Source organism: Primulina tabacum, chromosome 1 (assembly GCF_025594145.1).
Source record: "Primulina tabacum isolate GXHZ01 chromosome 1, ASM2559414v2, whole genome shotgun sequence".
NCBI classification, from domain to species: Eukaryota; Viridiplantae; Streptophyta; class Magnoliopsida; order Lamiales; family Gesneriaceae; genus Primulina; species Primulina tabacum.
This window is the reverse complement of record NC_134550.1, coordinates 45,231,706-45,254,533: the sequence shown is the minus strand read 5'-3', so window position 1 is coordinate 45,254,533 and position 22,828 is coordinate 45,231,706. Positions and strand designations below refer to the sequence as shown.

The 22,828-nt window shown below is 36.4% G+C and overlaps 3 protein-coding genes across 3 annotated transcripts; all 3 read right to left on the bottom strand.

Moving 5' to 3' along the window:
• Nucleotides 1-95: 95 nt before the first annotated feature.
• On the bottom strand, nt 96-1,382 carry LOC142518988 (uncharacterized). Its single transcript, XM_075621866.1, has 2 exons — nt 968-1,382; nt 96-881 (listed from the first exon to the last, which is right to left on the bottom strand). The coding sequence occupies exons 1-2, from the start codon at nt 1,283-1,285 to the stop codon at nt 174-176; spliced, it is 1,026 nt and encodes a 341-aa protein (XP_075477981.1). The 5' UTR covers nt 1,286-1,382; the 3' UTR covers nt 96-173.
• On the bottom strand, nt 1,306-3,958 carry LOC142510045 (serine/threonine-protein phosphatase 7 long form homolog). Its single transcript, XM_075619594.1, has 6 exons — nt 3,938-3,958; nt 3,758-3,806; nt 1,868-2,626; nt 1,644-1,774; nt 1,484-1,571; nt 1,306-1,371 (listed from the first exon to the last, which is right to left on the bottom strand). The coding sequence occupies exons 3-6, from the start codon at nt 2,249-2,251 to the stop codon at nt 1,306-1,308; spliced, it is 669 nt and encodes a 222-aa protein (XP_075475709.1). The 5' UTR covers nt 2,252-2,626; nt 3,758-3,806; nt 3,938-3,958.
• Nucleotides 3,959-5,947: 1,989 nt separating this feature from the next.
• On the bottom strand, nt 5,948-9,545 carry LOC142544401 (F-box/kelch-repeat protein SKIP30-like). Its single transcript, XM_075651457.1, is given in 3 exon segments — nt 5,948-6,534; nt 6,536-7,281; nt 9,256-9,545. Coding segments are annotated over 2 exon segments (1,038 nt in total). The 5' UTR covers nt 7,205-7,281; nt 9,256-9,545; the 3' UTR covers nt 5,948-6,165.
• Between the last annotated feature and the right edge of the window lie 13,283 nt (nt 9,546-22,828).

Here is a 22,828-nt window from a genome sequence, read left to right as displayed (position 1 = left end):
AAAATATGAAATAAAAATATGATATAAATTTATATCATGTTATATGCACCGATATATCATATTATTTTCAAATAAAAATATCATAACACATCCAAAATACAAATACTAAAATAAAACAACAAACTACAATTGACGAGAATATGAAATCGACATGCATAGAGGATATACTAATACTAGTAGTAATAGAAATGGCTAGTGCCACAACCACGTGGTATACGCACTCGTAGACTTCTTCGCAAGTTCAACTGTTCTGCTTCCATATCCGTATTATGTTCTGTCTCCGTATTGTGTTCTCTGTTTAAACCATATGGATCATTAGCAGATGATGTGGCAGAAAATCCATGGAATGGAATCGGTGAAGTCAAATAGTTTGGACGCACTTCATGATTAAACGAGCGCACTTCATCATCAAACTGTCGATGGTCAGAATTTAGTAGATCAATGAATGATACACTGTTAGCAACGTACGTAGTGTGAAAACCGTATTGCATTGATGGGCGATAGTCAACATTAGACACTGTTGATGGTCTATGTGACGTTCCAGACATGTCATGACCACGTGATGACCCACGCATGCAATGTCCATGTGAAGTGGCAGTGACGTCGAATCCATGTGGTCTACGATGTTGCTGTGAACCAGATGAGCTACTAGAACCCGATTCACGTCGTCGACGACGGCTACATTCCTCACGATTTTGAAACGAGTTTCTACGTGGTATATCATGTTGCACTTCTTCTTCATTAGATACCCTATTCAGTGCATCACGAAGACGTGAACCAATTCTCCAATCATCTTGAATGGCTTCCTCAAGTGCTTCCCTCGATTGTTCATGTACGCTAAGCCCTCTGAATCGATTTGTGAGTGTGGTTGCTTCCTCGTCCTATGTAGCACAAATCATATCAATTAAGAAAACATTAGAAAATAAGTACAAATAATTTACTTTGATAAATTTGCATTAACACTAACCACAATGGCTCGGAAATATGCTTGTCCACTGGAGTAACCAATTCCTTCGCTATTTGGAGAAATGAATCGTATAGTGATGTTGTCGTACCATTTCTTATATTGATAGTCCACCATCATGTGTCCAGAGACGAGCATATCCTCCACGATATGTGTTTCCTTATTTTTCCATATCTCAATCAGACCACTATGAAATTCTTTCCAATCAAAATTACGATGTCCTACTCGGGACAAGTTGTGTAGATAATCCCCATCAGTTGCGGGTTCGGGAATTCGTTGTCGCATTCCAAATTGACGCAACACCCGATTTGGACGATACATTTCCACAATATCAAAACAAATTAGAGGGCATACACATCGCCATATTTCCCCTTGATGTCCTGTGATGAATGCTTGCACATCGAGCGCTTCGAAATTGTAAACAGTCCAATTAAATTGCAATTAATAAAAAATGTAAAATCAATATGAGTGTTAATTGAATGTTAGTATTAATATTGATGAATATTGATTGATAAACACCTGACCATCTTCCATAAGATCAAGTATCTCACGTATAATACGTACTGAGTGGGTAGATGTATGAGTATGACTAAAATGACGAGCCCACCTAAACAAACAAACAAAAGTAATTTCAAATATTTTTGTAACTCAAATGCTAAATTGATTTGCAAAAATTTACCTTGCACCATAAGGAGCAATTGGAAGAATTGTATCATAGTCGTTATCATTTACATCGGGGGCTGCAGGAACAATATGGCAAAAACCATGTACATCAAGACTAAGCGATGTCATCCTGCTCCATGCCCAAACCTGCATTAAAGAAAGCACCATTAACAAAGGCCTACAAATTATTTTTGGCTTACAAAAATTGTGAAATTATTATAGACAAAATAATAAAGCTACCTGTAAGATCAACAAAGGCCCACAAATTATTTTCCTCCCTATAATTGATGATTTACATAACTCGCGATACAGGAAAGATAATACAGCGCTTCCCCAACTATACCTACTCACCCGTGGAATATTAAGAAGTAGCTGCAAATACATAAGACTCACAACACCACCACGAGAATCAGGGAACATGCATCCTCCAATTACCATCAGGGCAATACATCGAGTATATTGCACCACCTCCAAGTCTGAACTGTCGTTGTCAATCTGATTTTCTCTGCAGTGTGCGTTTAAAACAGATATCGATAAGCGTCCTCCAGTCACTAAAGATGCAGTGGGTGCAAAACCTAGTAACTCGACGCATTTTTGACGCCATTCTTCAGCCGTGTGACTCATGTCGGTTCCCGTTACAGGTTGACCCTTAATATTCAAACCCCATATTATTTCAACATCCTGGAGTGTGACGGTGGCCTCACCAACACGTAGGTGGAATGTATGAGTCTCACGTCTCCACCTCTCAACTAAAGTTGTAATTAGATGATTGTCAATAGGTCGAAAGCCACATCAGAGAACACCATATAACCCCATCTCATTCAAGAGGGTCAGAACACGATTGTGAATTAAGCCAGAACTATAAAGTTTCGAAATTCTGTTATCCGATCGTCTGACTTCTAAAATGGTATCGATATTATCGCTTGATATTGTTCTTGAGATATGAGTCTCCTGCAAGTGAAGGACACTAGGGTCGACCGGTTTGATATATGCCCCCATCTTGTAAAAAATAACAAGAATAATTTATTATTAATTAGAAATAATAATATTCCTTCAAAAAAATAGAAATAATAATACAAAATTATAATTATATTTTTAAAATTACTATATTTTTTTAAGTCCAAAAAGCTAATAAAACATTATTTTGTTATATTTTTACAATTAATATATTTTTTAAGTGTACAAAAATTAATAAATTTATTTTAGGAAAGTTCAGTATATTTATGTTATGAGAAAAATGCTATAATATTTTTTTATATATATTTACATAAAAATATTTGAAATTATATCATTTATGATATAAAAAAATGAGTATACTATTTAATTTTTTAAATATATAAACAATATTTTTAATATTATTAATGAAAAGTTTACTATTAGAAAATTTTCACGTATATATGTATATCAAATTAGTATTTATTTCGTATAACCAATTTATTTTTTTCAAACTTATCATTAAAAGTTTTGTAATTATAAAACATTTCTCTCAATCGATTTTGATAGAATTTTTTTTTAAAAAAGATTATAAATAATTATTTGATCTTAGAAAAATTTTGTATTATAAATACTAATATCTTTTTGACTATTTATACAATTTATATTTATTATGTTTAGAAAGGATATATAATAATGAATAGATATTTAGTTAGAAAAATCATATACTGATAAATATTCATATACTGATAAATATATGACAAAAAAAAATTAAATTATAATTCAAATGTTGGTTAAAATTTGCTACAAAATTTTTATTTTATAATATTTATAAATATTTTTATACTTAAAATTTAATTAATATCACAAAATTATTTTTAATTTGCTCAAAATTTTCATTCTACTGAAAACTAATTGAATAAAAAATTTTTTAAAATTTATCAGATTGTATCTAAATTATATTTAATATCCTAATTCTCCAAGCTAGTTAATATTCAACAATTAAATTTTGATTACTATACTTTTTCAAGGCATTCGTATCCGTTTTAACATTAATATTTATCACCATTAAAAAATTTTAACATCTTAAATTGTATTATTTACAAAGTATGAATGATATAACACTAAACATAACAAAGTCATGATAAATTTAATTAAAAATATTAACAATTGTTGTTTAATAAAAAAATCACTTACTTTGTTGACGAGGAACTCCAAATTATTGATTTTTCAAAAAAATTTATACCTGCAAAAGAAAAAAAATTTAAGCTTCTTGTTAGTTCATCATAAACACAAAGTATTAGAATAAAAAAAATTGGTGTTGAAGTGGAAAAATAGATTGAAATAAGAAAAGATAGAAAATAAGAAAAAACTTACATGCACCTTAGAAGAAGAACACGAGGGAAATAAATGATAAAAGCAAGTAATTACATGTTCGAGCATCACTCATATTGCAAGTTGAATTCAGTATAGATTCACGGGTGTTCAATTTGGCCATCACAGGTGTTCAATTTGGCTTTATCAGATACATTTGTCATACAAAATGACAAAACAAAAATCAACACTAATCAATTGTAAGATTTTAAAATCATATTCTTTTAAAATTTTAAAATCTGTTATATTTTTGAATTTTTTTTTTAATTTATAACATTTATTTAAAAAGTCCTGTAGCATGGTCAATGGCCCCCTATCGACTAAATAATTCGAAATCAATTTTCAAAGAGAGGTAGGTAAGACAGTTAATCAATCCTAGTATTCTTACTTGCACGTCGTGTTTTGATTTTTCGCATCGTATATTAGTTATATAAATATTTCCCAGAATTTTTAAGTGAGATACAAATCATACAAAATTTTAACGAGTTTTGCAAGACATTTTAACAACAAAAAAATTAATATAAACATTCAGTTGATCGAAATTTCATGATAAATTCAATACAAAATCTTATCAGATAAAAGCAAAATCTCATGATTGTTATAAATATCAGTGTAAACAAATATATGTTTTTAATCTATAAAACATGAGTCTCTGAGAGCAACTAACTTTAGTATATATGATGTAATATTTTTTATGTACCGAAAATATCCATATCGAATTACTAAAATATCAAATTTTTATTTAATAAAAAAATCATAAAAACCTGTTTTAGTAAATTTGAAACTTAATACATATTTTATCAACTTTAAAAATTATTTTGAATTTATAAAATATTTATTTATCTTCATCTATTTATATTTAAATTTTAGAGTTATCAAATTTAAATAATTATTAAAACTGTATAAGTACGCAACACCTACAAGGTTAATTATTATCGACTCACTTTGGCCAAGCTAAGACAAGACATCACCTGCTTTTTAAAAATAAATTAATATATATGACTCAAAATTTAAAATTGTAAATGTTCATAGCTTTTTAGAAGGAGATAAAAACTTGTGTGAGACGGTCTCATGGGTCATATTTTATGAAACGGATCTCTTATTTGGGTCATTCATCAAAAAATATTACTTTTTATACTAAAAATATTATTTTTATTGTGAATATCGGTAGGATTGACCCGTCTCACAGATAAAGATTCGTGAGACCGTCTCACAATAGACCTATTTTTAGAAGGAAGCATGTGGTCTTGGATGGATGGATGTCAAATTTCTTAAATTGTTATGAATTACAGTTGATCATTATCCCAACTATATACACACACACACATATATATATCCACGAACAGTATGTAATGCATACATACATACAAATAAAATTAGAAATTTTATAAAGGGTTGAAACCACATTTAGATTATATATATATATATATATATAACTCGTGGTGGATCTGTTCCAGCTACTTTGGGTAGAAATTTATACGTACAGATTCTTGATTAACAAGTTGGGGCTTGATGGATACTGATATCCGCCACTCTCGAAGGATGGGGAGTTCTCAGCAGTGGACCGGTAAACAATCGTGAGCTTGAGTCAAGAGATTCCAGTGATAGATGTTTGGTTCTAATCACGCAGAGTGCATGCACGCCAACACTAGAAACTGCTCGACCCTAAAGGCGGAGGGAGGGGGGGCCTCACCGGCAGGGGCGGCCCTGAGGTAGGACGGGTCGGGCAACCGCCTAGGGCCCCATTCACTGGATTCATTGACGAACACAGTGACATCTGATTATGAATGAGATCATGCGACCAATAATGGTAATGAATATAAAGAATCGGGGTCACATTTCAAAGCAAAATATCTGATGTAAAAGAGGGCATACCACTCTCAGTCATAATGATGCAATAGTGGAAGAAAAACGGACAAGCGACGAAACTCAAGCCAAAAGTACAGATGGGGGCTGTAAAAAATACACAATCAGACTACAGAACAAATCGTGCAAGTGTGCAATTACAAGACAAAATGAAACTCAGATGAAATTAACCAATTAAAGATTCTAACAAGCTGAAACATTGTATTACTCGACTACTAGAGGGCAACATAAATGCTTCCATGCAAAATATTGGACAGCCACAAAAATGTTGGTCCAAACACTCAATTCAGAAGCATTATGTGATCCATAGAAAAATCCAAACGAATTATTATTGGACTCGTAAACTGCTATTACATGAACAAAACCTAAAGCTTTAGCTGTGTACATCCAAGAACAGTTCCCCGGCACCTCGTTATAGGAGCCACCTGACGCCAAACCGGTCTCTCGCTGCCTAGTGTCAGAACATCAACATCAGAGGTAGCCTTGATGTCCCAATTCATCCTGTCCGGCCCGATGACACCTCCAATTATGTAAATATCGTCTCCCAAGCCTACCATGGCAAAACCAATCTTACGACGAAACTCGGATGCAGAGACAATCAACTTACTTGAATCCCTTTCCTGTTTGTAAATCTGGCCATGACTCATTATATAAAGCTCACCCTTAACAACTGCCATAGGACCCTGAAGCCAACCATAATCATGAACAGTCCAACCCTGCTTAATATTTTCCAAGCACTTGTACTGTTGACAATCCCTTGTGCAAGATATGAACTTTATCCCCAATAACAACACCAGTACATGCAGAATTATGTGTGTGATGGAGATCAGGTATTGGAACCCACTCATCCTTTTCGGGGTCGTATATTTCGGCTTTGGAGATTGATTTACGGGAGTTGGTAAAACCACCCGCAACAATTATCTTTCCATCTAATTCACAGCATGCAAACATGACACGAGGGACGTTCATGGCTGCACACAAGGACCACTGCCGAGTTATTGGATCATATGACCAAACCTCGTCTGATGCAAAACATCCATCCTGGTCACCAGTCAAAGGGTCCACAGCATCACTACCACCACCTAGTACATATAGCTTTCCTGCAGCAGACACGACACCAAAGTGTGCTAGGTGCCGAATATTTGAAGTAAGATCCGGGAGAGTAATCCAAAGGTCATGTACAGGATCATAGAGCTGCCACAAATTGTCAGGGTCATAAGCGCATACACATATGAACTCCTCAGTTGCATTGACCTCCTCACGGGCTTTGAAAAGCTCATTGCTGTGAATGGCATTGCGCCAGGAATGGGAAACAAGCTCTAAATTAGGATGTAGATAAAAGGGGACTCGTGCAAGGCACCTAAGGGCCACAGCATCTGGAAGGCCTTCAATGAGTCCAGACATGATTATAGCAGTATGTCATATATTTGTCAGCTCCAACAGAATTGATTTGCAGCTAGGTGAGAAATGGAAGCACCTGTCTGATACATGAAATTGAGAAAAAAGAATGTTAATTGGATTAGTGTGAAAAAGATGACAACTATGCAAATTCATTAAAAAACATCTGGCTTTCCTTCACAAGAAAAAGTTCTCGATAAATTTGTTGGTTGCGAATATATAACATACTCTATCTTGTTTGTAACTGATAGTTTTTGTTTATATCATTCTGTTCATATAAATTCCAACCAATTTTCCCACAGGAATATTTTAGTAATAATCTTTATAGACTGTACAACAAAATAGATTCTCTTGGAGCCAAAATATTTCAAATCCGGGCTTAGCAAGGTCACCTGCCTCATTCCTCTCGATTAATAAAACACAATTATAGATTCCAGATAAGCCAAAAGAAAAGCATGTGCTCCAGATTACAGGAGGATATTCATTTCCATTTTTTTTGGAAGCAGAAAAACTTCAACATGTCAACCTTCTCTATTAAGTCAAAAGTTAAAAGGAGAAGGAAACTTCAACTGAAGGGAGCCATAAACTTATAAGGTAAAAAAAGATATAAATTATACAGATGTATTAAACACGATAGGTCTTTCGCATTTTGTAATATATATCATATCATTAATGAATTCAAATGCAATAATAAATATATCAACAAGAGCATTTTTATTTTTATATAACGTATATTATTGTTTAAACAAAAAAAGGTAATTTCTTGGTTACTTTTTTATTGATATTGAGCATGGTCAAGATAAAACTATTAACCATATCGAATACCGTACAAATTTAATCCAGCTCCAGTATCCAATTTATATCCATAAAAAATGCATGTTCATTCAAGAATAAAACTGACACGATACAGCACATGTATGTGTCTATTTTAGGATTATTGTGCATCATTAGGAAGAAATTCATAACAATTCTCTACTAATACCCATCTACAAATTAAGCTAAAGTATGAAAAGTTCAGAACTCCAAACCTTATAACAAGTCGCGTCCACAAAAGCATACAGTTTTTAACAGGTCAAGGAAATACATGTAAGGGAAATAGAACCACATACTGAATTTTGATATAATGATTCAATAAACTTGATGTGGAACAATGCTTGTTCAGTTCAGAAAATGATCCACTCCAGTCATCAAGGACGAGATCAGAGACAGAAAAAAGTCAGCATGTCTTTTATGCTCAAGCCACACAATTAGCCATAGCAATCACAATACAGTTGTATAACGAAGCCAAGGGTCTACACATCACACTTGATTATACATTGGACAAAACCAGGAATCCAGTTGAGGAGGGGCGTAGCGCCTATAAAGTATTTGGGAGTGAAATGTATATTTTTAGAAAAAAGCACACATAAAATGTCCTCACCCACGCCTTGATATTATAAAAGGTTGTGTGGATAATTGAACAAACAGATAATGACATAATCTTCCCAATTAAGCATGCAAAAATAGAACTACCAGTTCAAACTAATAGACAGTGCGCCATCAGATTTCAGATTGCGTTACAATTGCAAACACCAGTTCTATTAAACTTAACTAATTGATGAAACAAACAAGAACCCCCAAAAAAATTTGTAGCATTTTTACGCAAATAATTCCATAGTTCACCACATGTAGACCAAATTGTTTCCATTAAAAAATAACCTTCAAAGCTCTAAAAGTGAAATCCAAATGCATTAAAATCAAACACCAAACGTAGGCAACAAGTGCGTCCCAAAACAAATTCAGAAAACCAAAAAATTCGCCATCAGAAAGGGGAAAAAAAATCCAATTCTTCATTTAAAAAACCAAATCTTCCAAATTGATATTCAAATCTAAAGTGCAATTAGAAACGCATCCATAAAAACACAAACACGTCGAAATTCCCACGAAAGGCGAAGGGTCACCTCAATATAGAATCTAGGAAAAAAAATCACTGTAACTTCACTTAAGTAGATTCCAAACGAAATTACAAACCAAACCCAGAAAACAGAATGCCAGAATCAAATAGAAACAAAACAAACCTGAATCACAAAGAGACCGATGAAGAAACCAATTATTCCAGCTCCCTCGTCCCGAAAAGAGAGGGAAAAAGGAGGAAAAAATACTTATGATTATGCACAGAAGTCTCGCCCGCCGTTCAACCAGTCAATTGCAAACGTATTAGGACGTCAAAACACACAATCCTTTCTTCCACAAATCAATGAAGCAATCCAAAGTGTGAATATCTTGCAAAGGAGTTTAGTCTTGGAATAGGGAATAGAATTAGGCATAATCTGATAGGGGAGTTTCGTTTTGAGCTTCCAAATGTCACGTGTCCGGCACGTGTTCTCTCGTTGCGTGATGAAATTACAACCCCTTTGTTCCTTTTCCATTTCTTTAATTTTTTATTCCTGCTTTTAGCAACAATATTGCTTTCAAAATATATAGATTGTAGAAAATTTTATATATATTGATATTAAAATTTAAGGTTCGATTCAGTACGTAATAGCAGTCTGAATGTAGACCTCGAATTTACTGTAAGCCTAAAATCACGATGGAGACCGTTAGAAGGGGGTCGGGAGGGTGTCTCAGCGTAGCCTTTTCCACGCTCAAATCAGATACTGAGAATATAATAATAGAGCAGCTAAAGGTGCTGCTGAAAGTCAATATACTAAATCCAATGAATATGATGCTTAAACCTGACATTTATAGGAGCGTACCTAAGCCGGAATGGACCGGCGGTCCAGAATCTAGATTGGGCCTAGTCATGGGGTATCATCAGTCTCCCCCTCCCAATCGAACTGAATCGCAGGTTCGAAGTTCGATTAATTGTATTGCCCTTGGTTTACAATATGTGAGTTGTGCATTCTTCTCCTATCTGTTCGTCGGATCACTTTATTCCAATCAGTACCTCGCTCTCGCCAGACCATGCATCACCTGTCGCCCATCACCAACCCACGCCCGTCACCCAACCCACGCATCACTGCCCATCACCCAGCCCATGCCTTGCCCCTTGGATCACCCCTCGCCCACCACCATTTGTGCACCATCCTCCGTCACCCCTCTCGCCCTCGTCCATCACCGCTCGCAGCCACTGCACCAGCCTCGCCACTCACCCTATCCCTTCTCCTCCTCACCTCTCGCCCTATCTAACCAGCAGCCCTCGCCCCTGCACCACAACAACCTTGCTCTAGCCTCACCTTGCACAGCGTCTCCCAGCTTCTTCTTTCCCTGCCCCACCTACCGCCCCCTTCTCCACTCTAGCATGTAGCCCTGCAGTCTCGCCCAGATTCTTCTCTCCTAGCCTCGCCTGCCTCCCCTTCTGCACCCTCGCCCGTAGCCCTGCAGTCTCGCCCAGCCACGCCCCACGTCCGCGCCTCGCCTCCTCCCTTACAGCCTCTTCTAACTTCAGGCACGTTCGCGCCTTGCCTACGTCCACGTCTGGGCCCTCGTTGCACCTAATTTTCTCCCCTCCTCGCCTACTCAACCTCGCCATTCCTCAGCCTCGTCGAAGGCCAAAGCCCCTCGCCTGCAGTCCCTTGCCATCCTTCATCCTCGCCCTCGCCGGCTGTAGCCTTGCTCGCGCTTCACCCGCGCCCAATCTCGCTCTTTGCCCCTCACACAGCCGCCTCGCCCTCTCGCACGCTCGCCCCATCCTCCCCTCTTGCATAGCTCCCACTCACCTGTGTCACAACACCTCGCTGACGATACGAGTCGACTTCTTGTCGGGCCAATCTTTTGTTCGATTTCAATGATTCACTCGCTCGTCTCCCTAGTCTCTTAAATCGAGTATCTTGCGTTTTAATATATCGTTTCTTCTGAGTTTATCTTTGACATTTTGGAATCACTGGGGTACGGGCTTACCAAAGCTTATCAGCTAGAGTCTGAGCTTACAAAAGCTCTTTCCCTCTCGTCACGTCTTTTCTTTTGCAATGCTTACGTAGCAAATAAAATCTAACTTTTGTTCCATCTCTTCCTCTTCTTTGTTAGGCATATCCTAAGTAGATAAAATGTGATTTACAATCTTCCCACCACTTCTCTTCTGCTAGGCGCAGTCCAGATAATAAAAGTTCCACCTCCTCACTCCATGACTCCTCTACTAGGCAATGCCTTAGCATGAAAATAAAAATTTCACCTCCTGACTCCTCTTGCTAGGCGATGTCTTAGCAGAAAAATAAAACTTCCACCTCATCACCATCTGACTCCTCTGCTAGGCGATGCCTTAGCAGGAAAATAATAAATTTCAATCTCTCAACCTCTTCTCCTCTACTAGGCATAGCACAGGTAGGTAAAATTTAATTTCTCCTCATCAACTCTTCTCCTCTACTAGTCGCAGCCAAAGTAGGTAAAATTTAATTTTTCTTCTCCCCAACTCTTCTCCTCTACTAGGCGAAGCCTAAGTAGGAAAATTTAATTTTCATTCTTCCACCTCTTCTCCTTTACTAGGCATAGTCCAAGTAGGTAAAATTTATATTTCTATCTCATCAACTCTTCTCCTCTACTATGCCTAGCCCAAGCAGGAAAAATTAATTTTCAATCTCCCGAACTCTTCTCCTATACTAGGCATAGCCCAAGTAGGATAAACTTCAGCTCATGTCATCCTCATAATAGAACAACATCCATAAACTTAATATAAGAGCTCGGCTTTATTAAATTTCAACCGATTACATAGGAAAAATTCAAAAAAAAAATACATCAACGATAAATTCAAGAGTAATATTTCCTAGAGTGGTAAGTATTCCATAGCCTCTTTAAAGCCTTGCCTTGAGCATTCTCAAAGTAATAAGCTTCAGAATTAAGCTTCTCGACCGCTCTGAAAAGACTCCACTTTGGGTCCACTTTCCTGTCTACTCTGCTTGTACGTTCCTCAGGACCAAGTCACTAACTTCTTTCTTTTCTAATCATGTTAACCTCCACACAGCACTCCACCCCCCTTTTCTCACTACCCCTTCATAACACTGACGTGCGAGTTTTTGGTCCTCGCACAAGACTCCAACTCCTTTTCCCACGGGAAACTTAAGCTTCTGATGATAGGCGGAAGCTACGACTCTAAATCCTTTAGGTCTAGCCGTCCCAAGATTTCATTATACGATGATGGAGTGTCTACCACCGTGAAGGCTAACATCTTGGTTACCAGCCGAGGATCACTCCCCACAGATAAGGGAAGAACAATTTAACCCAATGGATGAATGGCCTCTCCCGCGAACCTATACAGACTGGGTAGAGACCGGTTCAAACTCAAATCCTTCCACTTTCATCTGATCCAACATTCTCTTGATCAAAATATTCATGGAGCTTCCATTATCAATAAAGATCATTGCCACGTCATAATTGGCATTGGTGGCCGTCACCACCAAGGCATCATTATGTGGAGCCACAACGCCTCGGAGGTCTTTCGGCCCAAAACTGATGATGAGATTTTGTGGTAAGTCTGCATCCCGTGGATATCTCAAAGTTCTCCAACCTTCTTCCGTGTGCTTTCAGAGCTCGCCCGGAGTCTCCATTGGTAGCACCTCCCGAGATCATATGAATCATTCCTCTCGTAGGAGAGTTGTCCTCGTTCATTCTCCTCCTTGAATCGACAGGCTCTCGAGGCACATCTTGACCCCGCCACTCATTTCTCGGCTCTACTACCCTATGATTTATCCGGGGAGGGCCCTGACTTCGCTAGGGGACGGGCGAGACCTTGGGCGACTCCCTGATAAGGATCCCTCTCGTCTATCGAGCGGAGGCAATCTAACATCATTTTCAATCCTCTGCGATTTTTCCCACCTCCCTTCTATCTCCCTCACCCCTATCACCTTCTCTCGATTTCTATTCAAAGGAACATGGGATGAGAATTTTTTCATTTACCTCTAGCTTTATCCTCTTCTCTCTCACATGCAAATCTCTTCCTACCTCCTTCTTTCCTCTCCCTCAACCCTACTACCCCCATGTCACTGCTCCATCTTCTTGTGCCGTTGTGCATCCTCCAGGATTCACGTAGTTTTCTGCCCGAGCTTAAAAGATCATCATAGCTCAACAAAGGTTTCTTGACTAGTGATTTGAAGAATTCTCCTCCTCTCAATCCTTGGGTAAAGGAAATGATCATAATGTCAGGAGTAGCCACTAGTATCTTCAGCGCTACATTGTTGAAACGCTGGATAAACTCTCGCAAATTTCCATTTCATGTTGCTTCATCACGAACATGCTTAGGTAATTTTTCTGATAACTCTTGCTGCTAGCAAATCGGTGAAAGAAAGCTCTGGAAAAATCATCGAAAGACTGTATGGAGTTGGGTTGCAGGAAATTAAACCATTGTTGGGCTGATCTCACCAACGTACCCAGAAACACCATGCACCTAAATCCATCCGAGTACTTATGCAACAAAGCCGCATTCTCAAATCTTCCTAAGTGTTCTTCTAGGTCTGTACACGTCGTACTCTTCCACGCTCGATTGTTGAAAACTTGGGGGAAGCCTTTCTTCCAAAATGGCGGGGGAGAAAGGACTCTCTTTCTTGGGCGCTGGAGCTTTGTTTCCCAATCGGTGCCTCAACATTCTTATCTCTCTACATCTCCTCCATCTCCCCACTTGGGAGGGGCCGCATCTCTTTGACCTTGCTCTGATGACCCTCAACATTCTCCTCTCGTTCATGGCGAGTGTCCTGTTCTTTGACAAACATAAACTCTTGATTCCTCTTCATGGCCTCGTCTACTGTCTTGCTAATGAATTGACCTAACTGTTCCAGGGTCAGATTCCCCACATTCTCATCAGGACGAGGTTGCTCAACTTTCGTCTCAGGACGAGGTTGTTCGGATCTCAGAGGTTGTTCGGGTCTCATCTGAGGACGTGACAATACTGAATTAGTTCTTCTGCTTCCTCTCCAGCCTACCATCCCTACGTCTCAGCTCAAACTTCCCACATACGACGTCAAGTGATACTGAAAATTTAGGGTTCGGTTCCAGCAGGTGATAGCAATCCGAATGCAGACCTTGAATTTACTCTAGGTCTGAAATCACGAAGAAGACCGTTAGAAGGGGGCTGAGAGGGAGTCTCGGCATAGCCCCTCCGATGCTCAAGTCAGAGACTGAGAATATAATGGGAGAGCAGCTAAGGATTCTGCTAAAAGTCAATATAGTGAATCCAATGAATTTGACGTTCAAACCTGGTATTTGTAGGAGCGTACCTGGGCCAGATGGATCGGGGTTCCAGAATCTAGATTGAGCGTAATCTTGATGGACCTAGTCATAGGGTATCATATATATATTGCAAACATCCTATAATGTAACTCTATAATGATTAATTTTAGCCTCCAGGGAAAATTGTTTTTTTTAAAAAAAAAAAATTTATGAATGTTTTTTTTTTGTGATTTTGGTTATGTGTGTTGCCGAATTTCAGTTTTAATCAATTTTTTTTTTTTTTTGGCAATTGAGTTCATTTTCTGATTCTGACTTTGATGTGACATCAATATATTGTTGATGTGACACTGAAGCATGTAGTGTCACATCAGCAATCCCAATGAAAATGACTAAAATTTCCAAAAATTGGATGATATAAAATAAAATTTAAATTTGATAACATAGATGATCAAAATTACAAAAAACAATCATACATGACAAAAAACAATTTTCTCTATCTTTCATTAAAAATATAATGCAATTAGAATCAATCATTTTTTTTAAAAAAAAAACACGCGTACATACAATTATATGTTATATTAAATTTAATGCATATGTACAAAAGCTGGAGTTGTAGTAAAGGACTTCTCCAATTTTTTTTTGGAAGGGAGTCGATTTATCAATTGATTGTAAAATAACTTCTAAATTACATAATTTTTATCTTGAAATTATACATAAATTCCCCCTAATTTTGCTTACATTGTATTATAATTTAATAAATATTTATTTTATTACAAAATGAACCGAGTTGGTGGGCACTTTTTTGCAAGCTGGTTCCATCTGTAACACAGCAGGGATGGTGAGTTCTTCCTATCACATAATTAAGTGTTTTGTTATGAAGTAAACATACGCTCTTGCTGTTAAATTTTTTTAAAATTATAGAATTTTTTGTGAGACAGTCTCATTGATCAATTTTGTTAGATAAATTTTTTGTTTCGATACCTCGTGAAAAATTATTATTTTTTATACTAAAAATACCACTTTTATTGTAAATATCAGCAGGGTTGACCCGTCTCACCGTATCACAATAGTCATACTCTTTTTTATTTAAAATATGTATATCTTCTAGAAAAATTCAATGACTAAATTTTGGATAAAGGACGGAATATTTAAATTTTTTGAATATACTATGAGTTAGAATCGGTAATTGGTAAAATTGTGACATAAACAAGAATAAATGTGTGCTAGAATTTTCTTGAAAAGAAATTTCTATTCAAAACTCACAAGTTGACGATTAATTAGTCTTGTATACTTCTAAATTGGAAACTTGTGAAGCCGTACTAGGAATATTCCATATTGACATTCCATGCTCTTCTTATATATGACGAGTCACTCGCATCTCAATCCACATTATAATATTGACTTTTTTTAAAAAAAAGAAAAGCGAAATTTAATCAACAATACTGAATTCTTAATTTATTATCACATTATTTTTTTTGCCTTTTAAATACATTTTGTAAAATATCATTATCCGAGATATTTTCTTAAATTTGAGATATTGATGTCATATATGTTTATGACCGAACCTCAAATATGGTTCAAGAGATATGCGCCTCATGTCTAAATTTGGACAAAAACTTGTGTGAGACGGTCTCATGGGTCGTATTTTGTGATACAGATCTCTTATTTGGATCATTCATGAAATAATTATTACTTTTTATGCTAAGATTATTTCTTTTTATTGTGAATACCGGTAGGATTGACTTGTCTCACAGATAAAAATTCGTGAGATCGTCTCACAAGAGACCTACTCTCAAATTTGAAGGAGGTAAAAAAAATTATATATTAATTTTAAGTACAAACAAATTATTTTTAATTTGTAAAATCTAAGTAACCTAAAATTATTCATGTATATGATGGCGTATGATTCTGTTTTAGTTTCTTTTATACATCACTCAAATAATTTTTTTTGTAAAATAAATTTAAATAGTATTTTTGCGGTCAAAACGACAGTGTATATAATATTTAAATGATTTTTTTGAATATTTTTGTTATATTATATGATGGACAACTTACCATTCACTCCCTGAATTCTTTCAACTTTTCTTCCACTCCCTACTTTTTCCAAAATACCCTTCAACCTTATTTTAAATTAATTGATTTTCTTTTATGATTAAAGGCCCATCATGCTTCCGTAAAATAATTTAAATCTTTTACCTCTTTGACCGGAGTGCCACCAGGTTATATCAACCGTATTTTACGAACTGCTCCTCACAGTCCAACCACACAATCACAACCGATGGTTACTGACGCCTATTCCTTCAGCAGCACTTAGCACAACCCTAATTCATTTCTTACCTTAGGGTGTATAGTAAAAGATAAAATTTTGAAAATAATACATGAGAGGGGCTAGAGCAAAGATTTTCTTTATTCAAACACAAACATTTATTATTACATTGAAACCTCCTGTAGAGGAGGAGAAACTTGTTTAGCTACTTGTAGTAGCCGAACTCACAACACACATAAACCTGAAAGAAAATTTTACAACTTATGTTTGAAAGAAGATGAGGAAATGTTCGATGATCCCAACTTTATTCTTCCTTCTTTATTTATAGAAGGCTTCTTCGAATTTGAAATTCGGATTCCAAATCTTGATAAGCCTTTTCAGCTTGCCTCTGTACCTTTTAGTGGTTGAGTGGTCCATTGAGATGGTCCCTCCACTTTCTTGAAATGTCTTTTTCTAGATTATTATTATAGAAATCAACTTGTCTTCTTCTTTTATATCTCCACATATCCAGTAGAGATGAGCCTGTAAGATATCTGCTGAAATCTCATTTCTTGAGGTTTTAAAATGTTGAATTAACCATTTAAGAGATTCCAGCTGATCTCTATTTTTCTTGATTCTTCTTTTCGAAACTTTTAAATATGTAAAATACATTTTTAAGTTTCGTTCTGGTGTGATTTACTGGTTCCCATTCGTTCTTGTTTATATATATGATTAGGTCCAGTTTTCCTTGTTCATTTATCAGTTTTCCTTTATCTTTAAAGATAAGGAATCTAATCGACCCTTGTTTTTTACCACTGATTATTAGTGGTCCATGCAATCCGCTCACATGGTGGTCCTTCTTTTTGTTAGTAGGCTGGTCACTTGCCCACCTTTAGTTTTGTCGGGGAATCTTTGGCTTTCTATGTCCCCGGGGAAAACGTGCTTGTGGTCCTTCCCCACTTGCACTTGTTTCGGTAAAGTGTTTCCGATCAGATATTGGCTTGAACCCTTTACCAAACTCCAGCTCTTTCTGGTTCTGGCATTCAGGACAGATGTTCTCCGACCATCTTCCTACATGTGCCATATTACAGAATTTTCGGCGAGTTTCTTTACTTGCCGGTAGCTTGCTGTTCCACAGAAGATTTCTTTTCTTTCGAGCAGGTCTTCTGCGAAGCTTGTTTTTTTTCCTGTCATCGTATTTAACAGGAAATATCCATTTACAGAATTCTGATAGAATTTAAATGGATACTTGACTTTGTCCATCTCTGTTAGACAGACCCAACCTTCCCATGCTCTTATGGTAGATATATCATCTTCATTAAATGAAGAGATCAGGGGTGTTTCATTTGTAGGAGGATCCTTGATAAATTTCTGGACATTCATGTCTGGCCTCCTTAGCTTGATAAAATAAAAGGCTTCGTGTGAGCCTTTCCCTGCTGGTTCTGGTGCTGCACTGAAAAAATACAGTTTCAGAATATCTCATCTGGACAGATGATCATTGTTTGTCCAAGTTTCATGTACCGCTTCCTGTATCCATTTTGGTAAAGCTGAAATCTCCGGGAAGCTGGGTGAAGTAGTATAAACTGAGGCAAGAGCCCCAAATTCACACCAGACTTTGACCTCCTTTGGATATGAATTTTGTTTCATCCACACCCTAGGATATTTACCTGCAACATCAACTCGAACCATGGCTGGGTTGATGCCCATTCTTGTATTTAATTTCTCCCAAGTTTGTTGATAAACCTGAAATGGAGAAATTGCAGTTTCATTAGTACCAACCTTAGCTTTGCCCCTGTCAGTATTGGGTCTAAGGTTGATATCTCCCTCTTCAATCCCCGAGGTGAAGGGTTGACTTGAAGACTCGAGATTAAAATCTGGAGTTTCAATTTTTGTTTTGTCCGACTCATCAGAAGATGATCCCGGCTTAACACTTGTGTTAGGGGTACTTGAATCCTCTGTTCCAGGTATAGAGTCCTGTACTCGAAAACTCTCCATACGGGAAACCAATGACTTCTCGATGCCTTGGAGGATAGGCATTTGTGTTACAGACCATAACTGAGTATATGGCTGTAAACATCCTGTAATTCGGTCAGAGACAATTCTCTTATCCGCTTGTTGAAGTTTTCCTGCAATTTCTGTGTTTAGTGCTAACTTGTTAAACTCGGTTTGAAGCATTTCAAGGTGTTTCCCTTAAATGCCTCTGCATCTTGATTATAGCATCAATGTCAATGTTGTTCATCTCTTGTTAAAAAATCTGCAAGAATATTTTCATGGGATTTAATAATAATTATATCAAATATGTAATTTTGACATAAAGCTTGCCATCTTAGAAGTCTAGTTTTTTCTGGTTTGGATTCAATCATGTTTCTCATAAAAGCTTTCACCTGTGTATTATCAACTTCTAAAGTAAATTTTTTTGCAAGTAAAAATAATGGTCATTTTTCAAAATTCCTTTTTAGCTGCATAAAATTTCTTCTTGTTGATATGCCATCTGATGGCTTCTGCATCTGAGAATAAACCACTACAATATCTGAATGGTTGTTCTCCGTCGTGTGTGAGCTTAGTAAGAACAGCTGCCCAACAATGATCACTGCCATCTGTGTATAATACCAGATCATCTTCATCTTGAGAAATAGCCATTTTCGGAAGATTTTTACAAATCTCTTTTAATTGGCTCAGTCCCTTCGTGTGTTCTTCTGTCCATATAAATCTAGAATCTTTTTTCAATAATGGACTAAACACCTTTCTGTGTTTTGCTAGGTTTTTTATAAACATCCCAACGAAATTAACAACTCCTAAGAAACTTTGAAGTTGCTTCTTGTCCTTGAGACTATCTGGAAAATTCTGCACCTTTTCGACTATATGTTCTTGCAGAATTATTCCTGACTCATGGATTTCAATTCCGAGGAATTCAATTTTTCTTGTTGCAATGACTGCTTTCTTTTCAGATAAAACCAGTCATTTTTTGTAAACATTAGAGAAAATTTCCAAGTGTTTAACATGTTCATCCATATTTTTAGATGCTATTAAAACATCATCAATATAAACAAACATAAATTTAAAATCATCTTTAAAAAGATTATCCATTTTTCTTTGAAATATCTGAGGTGAATTAGCCAATCCCATTGGTAATACCTCCCAAATGTAATGTTCTTGAGGTGTGGAGAAAGCTGTTAATTTCTTGCTTTCTTCGTGCATCCGAATTTGATAAAATATGCAACTAATCAAGTGTTCTCTACTAGGTATAAAATACCCATCAAACTCCAGAATCTTATTAATTTCTAGATAATTAATAACCAATCTGGGTTTACCTCATTTTATCTCACCATGATTTCTTACTAGAAAACCTGGACTGCTGTATGGTGACATTCTTGCTTTGATCAAACCAAGGTCTAAATGTTCCTTGATTATAATCTGCATATCCCTTTGATCAATTATATTCATTGGGATAGTCTTACAACAGACAAATTCATATTCTTTGCCATCCTTAATTTTAAGGCAAGCTTTGAGTTGATTTCTATCCCACCATGCCAAGGGATCTTCATTGTAATTTTCTTTGATCCTTTTCTTGACATCTTCCAATGATACATTAGATTCAAACTCTAATTCATTCCTATGTAGAGTTATCTTAAGGCATTCTATATCTTCTGGTTGGAGTTCTTTATCTGCTCTTAACTGGAGCATTATTTCTCCAAACCGTCTGTAATCTTTCATTTTTGGGTTCAGAAGTCTTCCTTCATCACCATGCTTGCTGAGAAACTAGATCGGCAATTTTCTGTAAAATGCCTCTCGTAGTCTCTGAACTATGATTTTGTGATCACAAGGTGTTGTGAACACTAATCGTCTAGTCTAATTTTCTTGAGTATAAGATTTGAACATTTGTAGGAAATTATTTCCTAGCAATATGTCAGCTCGTGTATCATGAAAATAAATTGATGGTGTTTTTACCTTGTACCAAGGTGTTTGTCCAGCACCGCCAAACATGATTTCAGTCATCTTAATCCCTTTGCATAAGATTAAGATTCTTCTGGAAAAATCTCTTCCAGCAATCTTTGGTAATTCTTCTTCCAAATTATTTGGAAAAACTCCTAGTTTTGCTGTACAAATTCCAGCCCCTGAATCAATATAAGCAGCAAAGTATTCTGCCTTATATTGTTCATATAACATTCATACTGGAATGTATATGGAAAATGGGCTTGTGGTCATTGGATTTTCCATATCTTATCATCTGCTATAAACTCCATTCCAAACTCTAGACGTTTCCAAGGTTTGTGCTCCTCGAGAAACTCTAGTCCAAGAATCAGTCGATCTGATCCTTTCTCCAGAATTCCTTTGATCTGAACTTTCAATTCTCCGATATTGATCATTCCTTGGTAAGTTCCTATCATATGTTGTTCCAAATAGTATATGGTATTACAAGAAAATTGATTCCTTCGCTTCGTAATATCAAATACTATTTCTACTTCCTTCCACCCTTCTGGGCATCTAAGCTTTCCTATTATAGAAAAACTTTTTAGCTCCTATTGGGTTTCTTGTACAGGCATTTTCCCCACCTGTAACTAGTAATTCTATCTCCCTGAAAAGATAGTCTTCTTGATTCCAATCTAAAAATTTGATTCCTTTGTAGAATAGGTTTGTCTTGTATTTGGATATCTGTTTCCTGTATTAAAGGAAACTCAACTCTTTCTGGATATATCGCTTGTGCAAATTTTCCGAATATCTCGGGTATTTCAATGAACTCATTTCTAATAAACAATTCTGAATGATGTGTATTAGATAGAGCATATGAAATTTAATAGGTAATAGAATATGATCTATTACCTTCTTTCATCAGCCTTTTTTCCTTGAAATTTTGGTGTAATGTCAAGGCTCGGCTGAAATCTCGATCTGCCAGGTTGTGAGCAATTCTCGGATAAATTACTCCGACAATCTTTCCTGCGCAGAGATTTCCTGAGATAGTTCCCAGTACTGAATCTTGAAGGTTCCCCATCTTTTATCATATATAGCAATATCAATGGGTGAATCTCTTCCTTATTTGAAAGTAGCTTTTATCATAATTTGGATTGCTCCAATATGAATCCAGGACATGGTCCTTGCTACTTCTATCTTGATTTTTTGTAATTCCTCCTTAATTTCTTCGGAAGGAATTAACTGCATCTCCATTCTATTTCCTGTAAGTTCCATTGGGATTGCCATTTCTCTTCTAGAGACTTTATAGATTAGATGATGCTTTCTGTTTCTTAGGCCAAGACTTCCTAAGAATTTTTCTACATGTCCTGCAGAGAATCCCTGATATCTCTGTAGACTAGGATTTTCTCTCATGATTCTTTGAACCATACTATGAGATATTGTTGTCTGGCTAAAGAATCCAGACAAATCATCATGTGTTTCGTGTCGAAACACCTTGTCTTCAGTCATATTCCAATTCAGTTCCATCTGATTTTTCCTGACTCAAGACCTCTTCTTCTTCATATATACTTTCATATGAGGCAATATCCTCGAATCGGTATACCTGAATAAGATCTTGGTAATAAAATGCTTCTTCAATATCCGGGGTTGGATCGAAGCGTTTAATTCCTCTTTTTTCATTTTCTGGACAGTTGGTCGAGATATGACCTCTTGCTCCACATGTCCAACAATTACAATCCTTGAAACTTTCATTAGCTCGAGTATGAGCTCTTCTAAAAGTTTTCTTCGTAGGTGTTCTTCCCGTGCTTCGAGATGTACTCGATGCTTGTGATGATATCCTACTTCTTGATGGTCCAATTCTTTGCCCAGATTTATAAGATCTGGCCTTCTGTCTAGACCATACTGTTCTTGGTTTCCAAGAACTTCTTCCACCTTTAGCATAAGGATGAGTTCTAAAACTTTTCCTCTTATGCTTTTGTGGTTTACTTCCAATAATTGTTGGAAGATCATTTTCCTTACAACACAAATGAGTTCTTTTGTTGATACCTCTTAAGCGTTTGTAATTTTTTTGTAAGGCTGTCATATGACACCATTCTGCCAATTTTCCTTTGAGAAAAGAGGCTCTTCGTGCCAATGTATCTGGATTACCATGTATGTATTCCCTTATGAGCATTTCTCTCCAGGGACTTGGCATTTTGGCGAAGAAAAGTTGCATAGCTATCTTCTTCGACTCCTGAATTACATCTATATTTAGTGAATAACATAATGTATTCATCCACTAAACATATATCATGTAATTCAAGACTATACAGAGCTTCAGTATATTTCTTCCTCTTCTCTGT

What these genes read in the sequence shown, in the direction of transcription:
- LOC142510045 (XM_075619594.1), bottom strand. Translation starts at nt 2,251, where the DNA reads ATGAGTCACACGGCTGAAGAATGGCGTCAAAAATGCGTCGAGTTACTA. An exon ending in GGCCTTTGTTGATCTTACAG is followed by an intron (nt 1,775 to 1,867) that starts GTAGCTTTATTA and finishes TCTTTAATGCAG; the next exon opens with GTTTGGGCATGGAGCAGGAT. An exon ending in ATCTTATGGAAGATGGTCAG is followed by an intron (nt 1,372 to 1,483) that starts GTGTTTATCAAT and finishes ACAATTTCGAAG; the next exon opens with CGCTCGATGTGCAAGCATTC.
- LOC142518988 (XM_075621866.1), bottom strand. Translation starts at nt 1,285, where the DNA reads ATGTATCGTCCAAATCGGGTGTTGCGTCAATTTGGAATGCGACAACGA. An exon ending in CATATTTCCGAGCCATTGTG is followed by an intron (nt 882 to 967) that starts GTTAGTGTTAAT and finishes TGTGCTACATAG; the next exon opens with GACGAGGAAGCAACCACACT.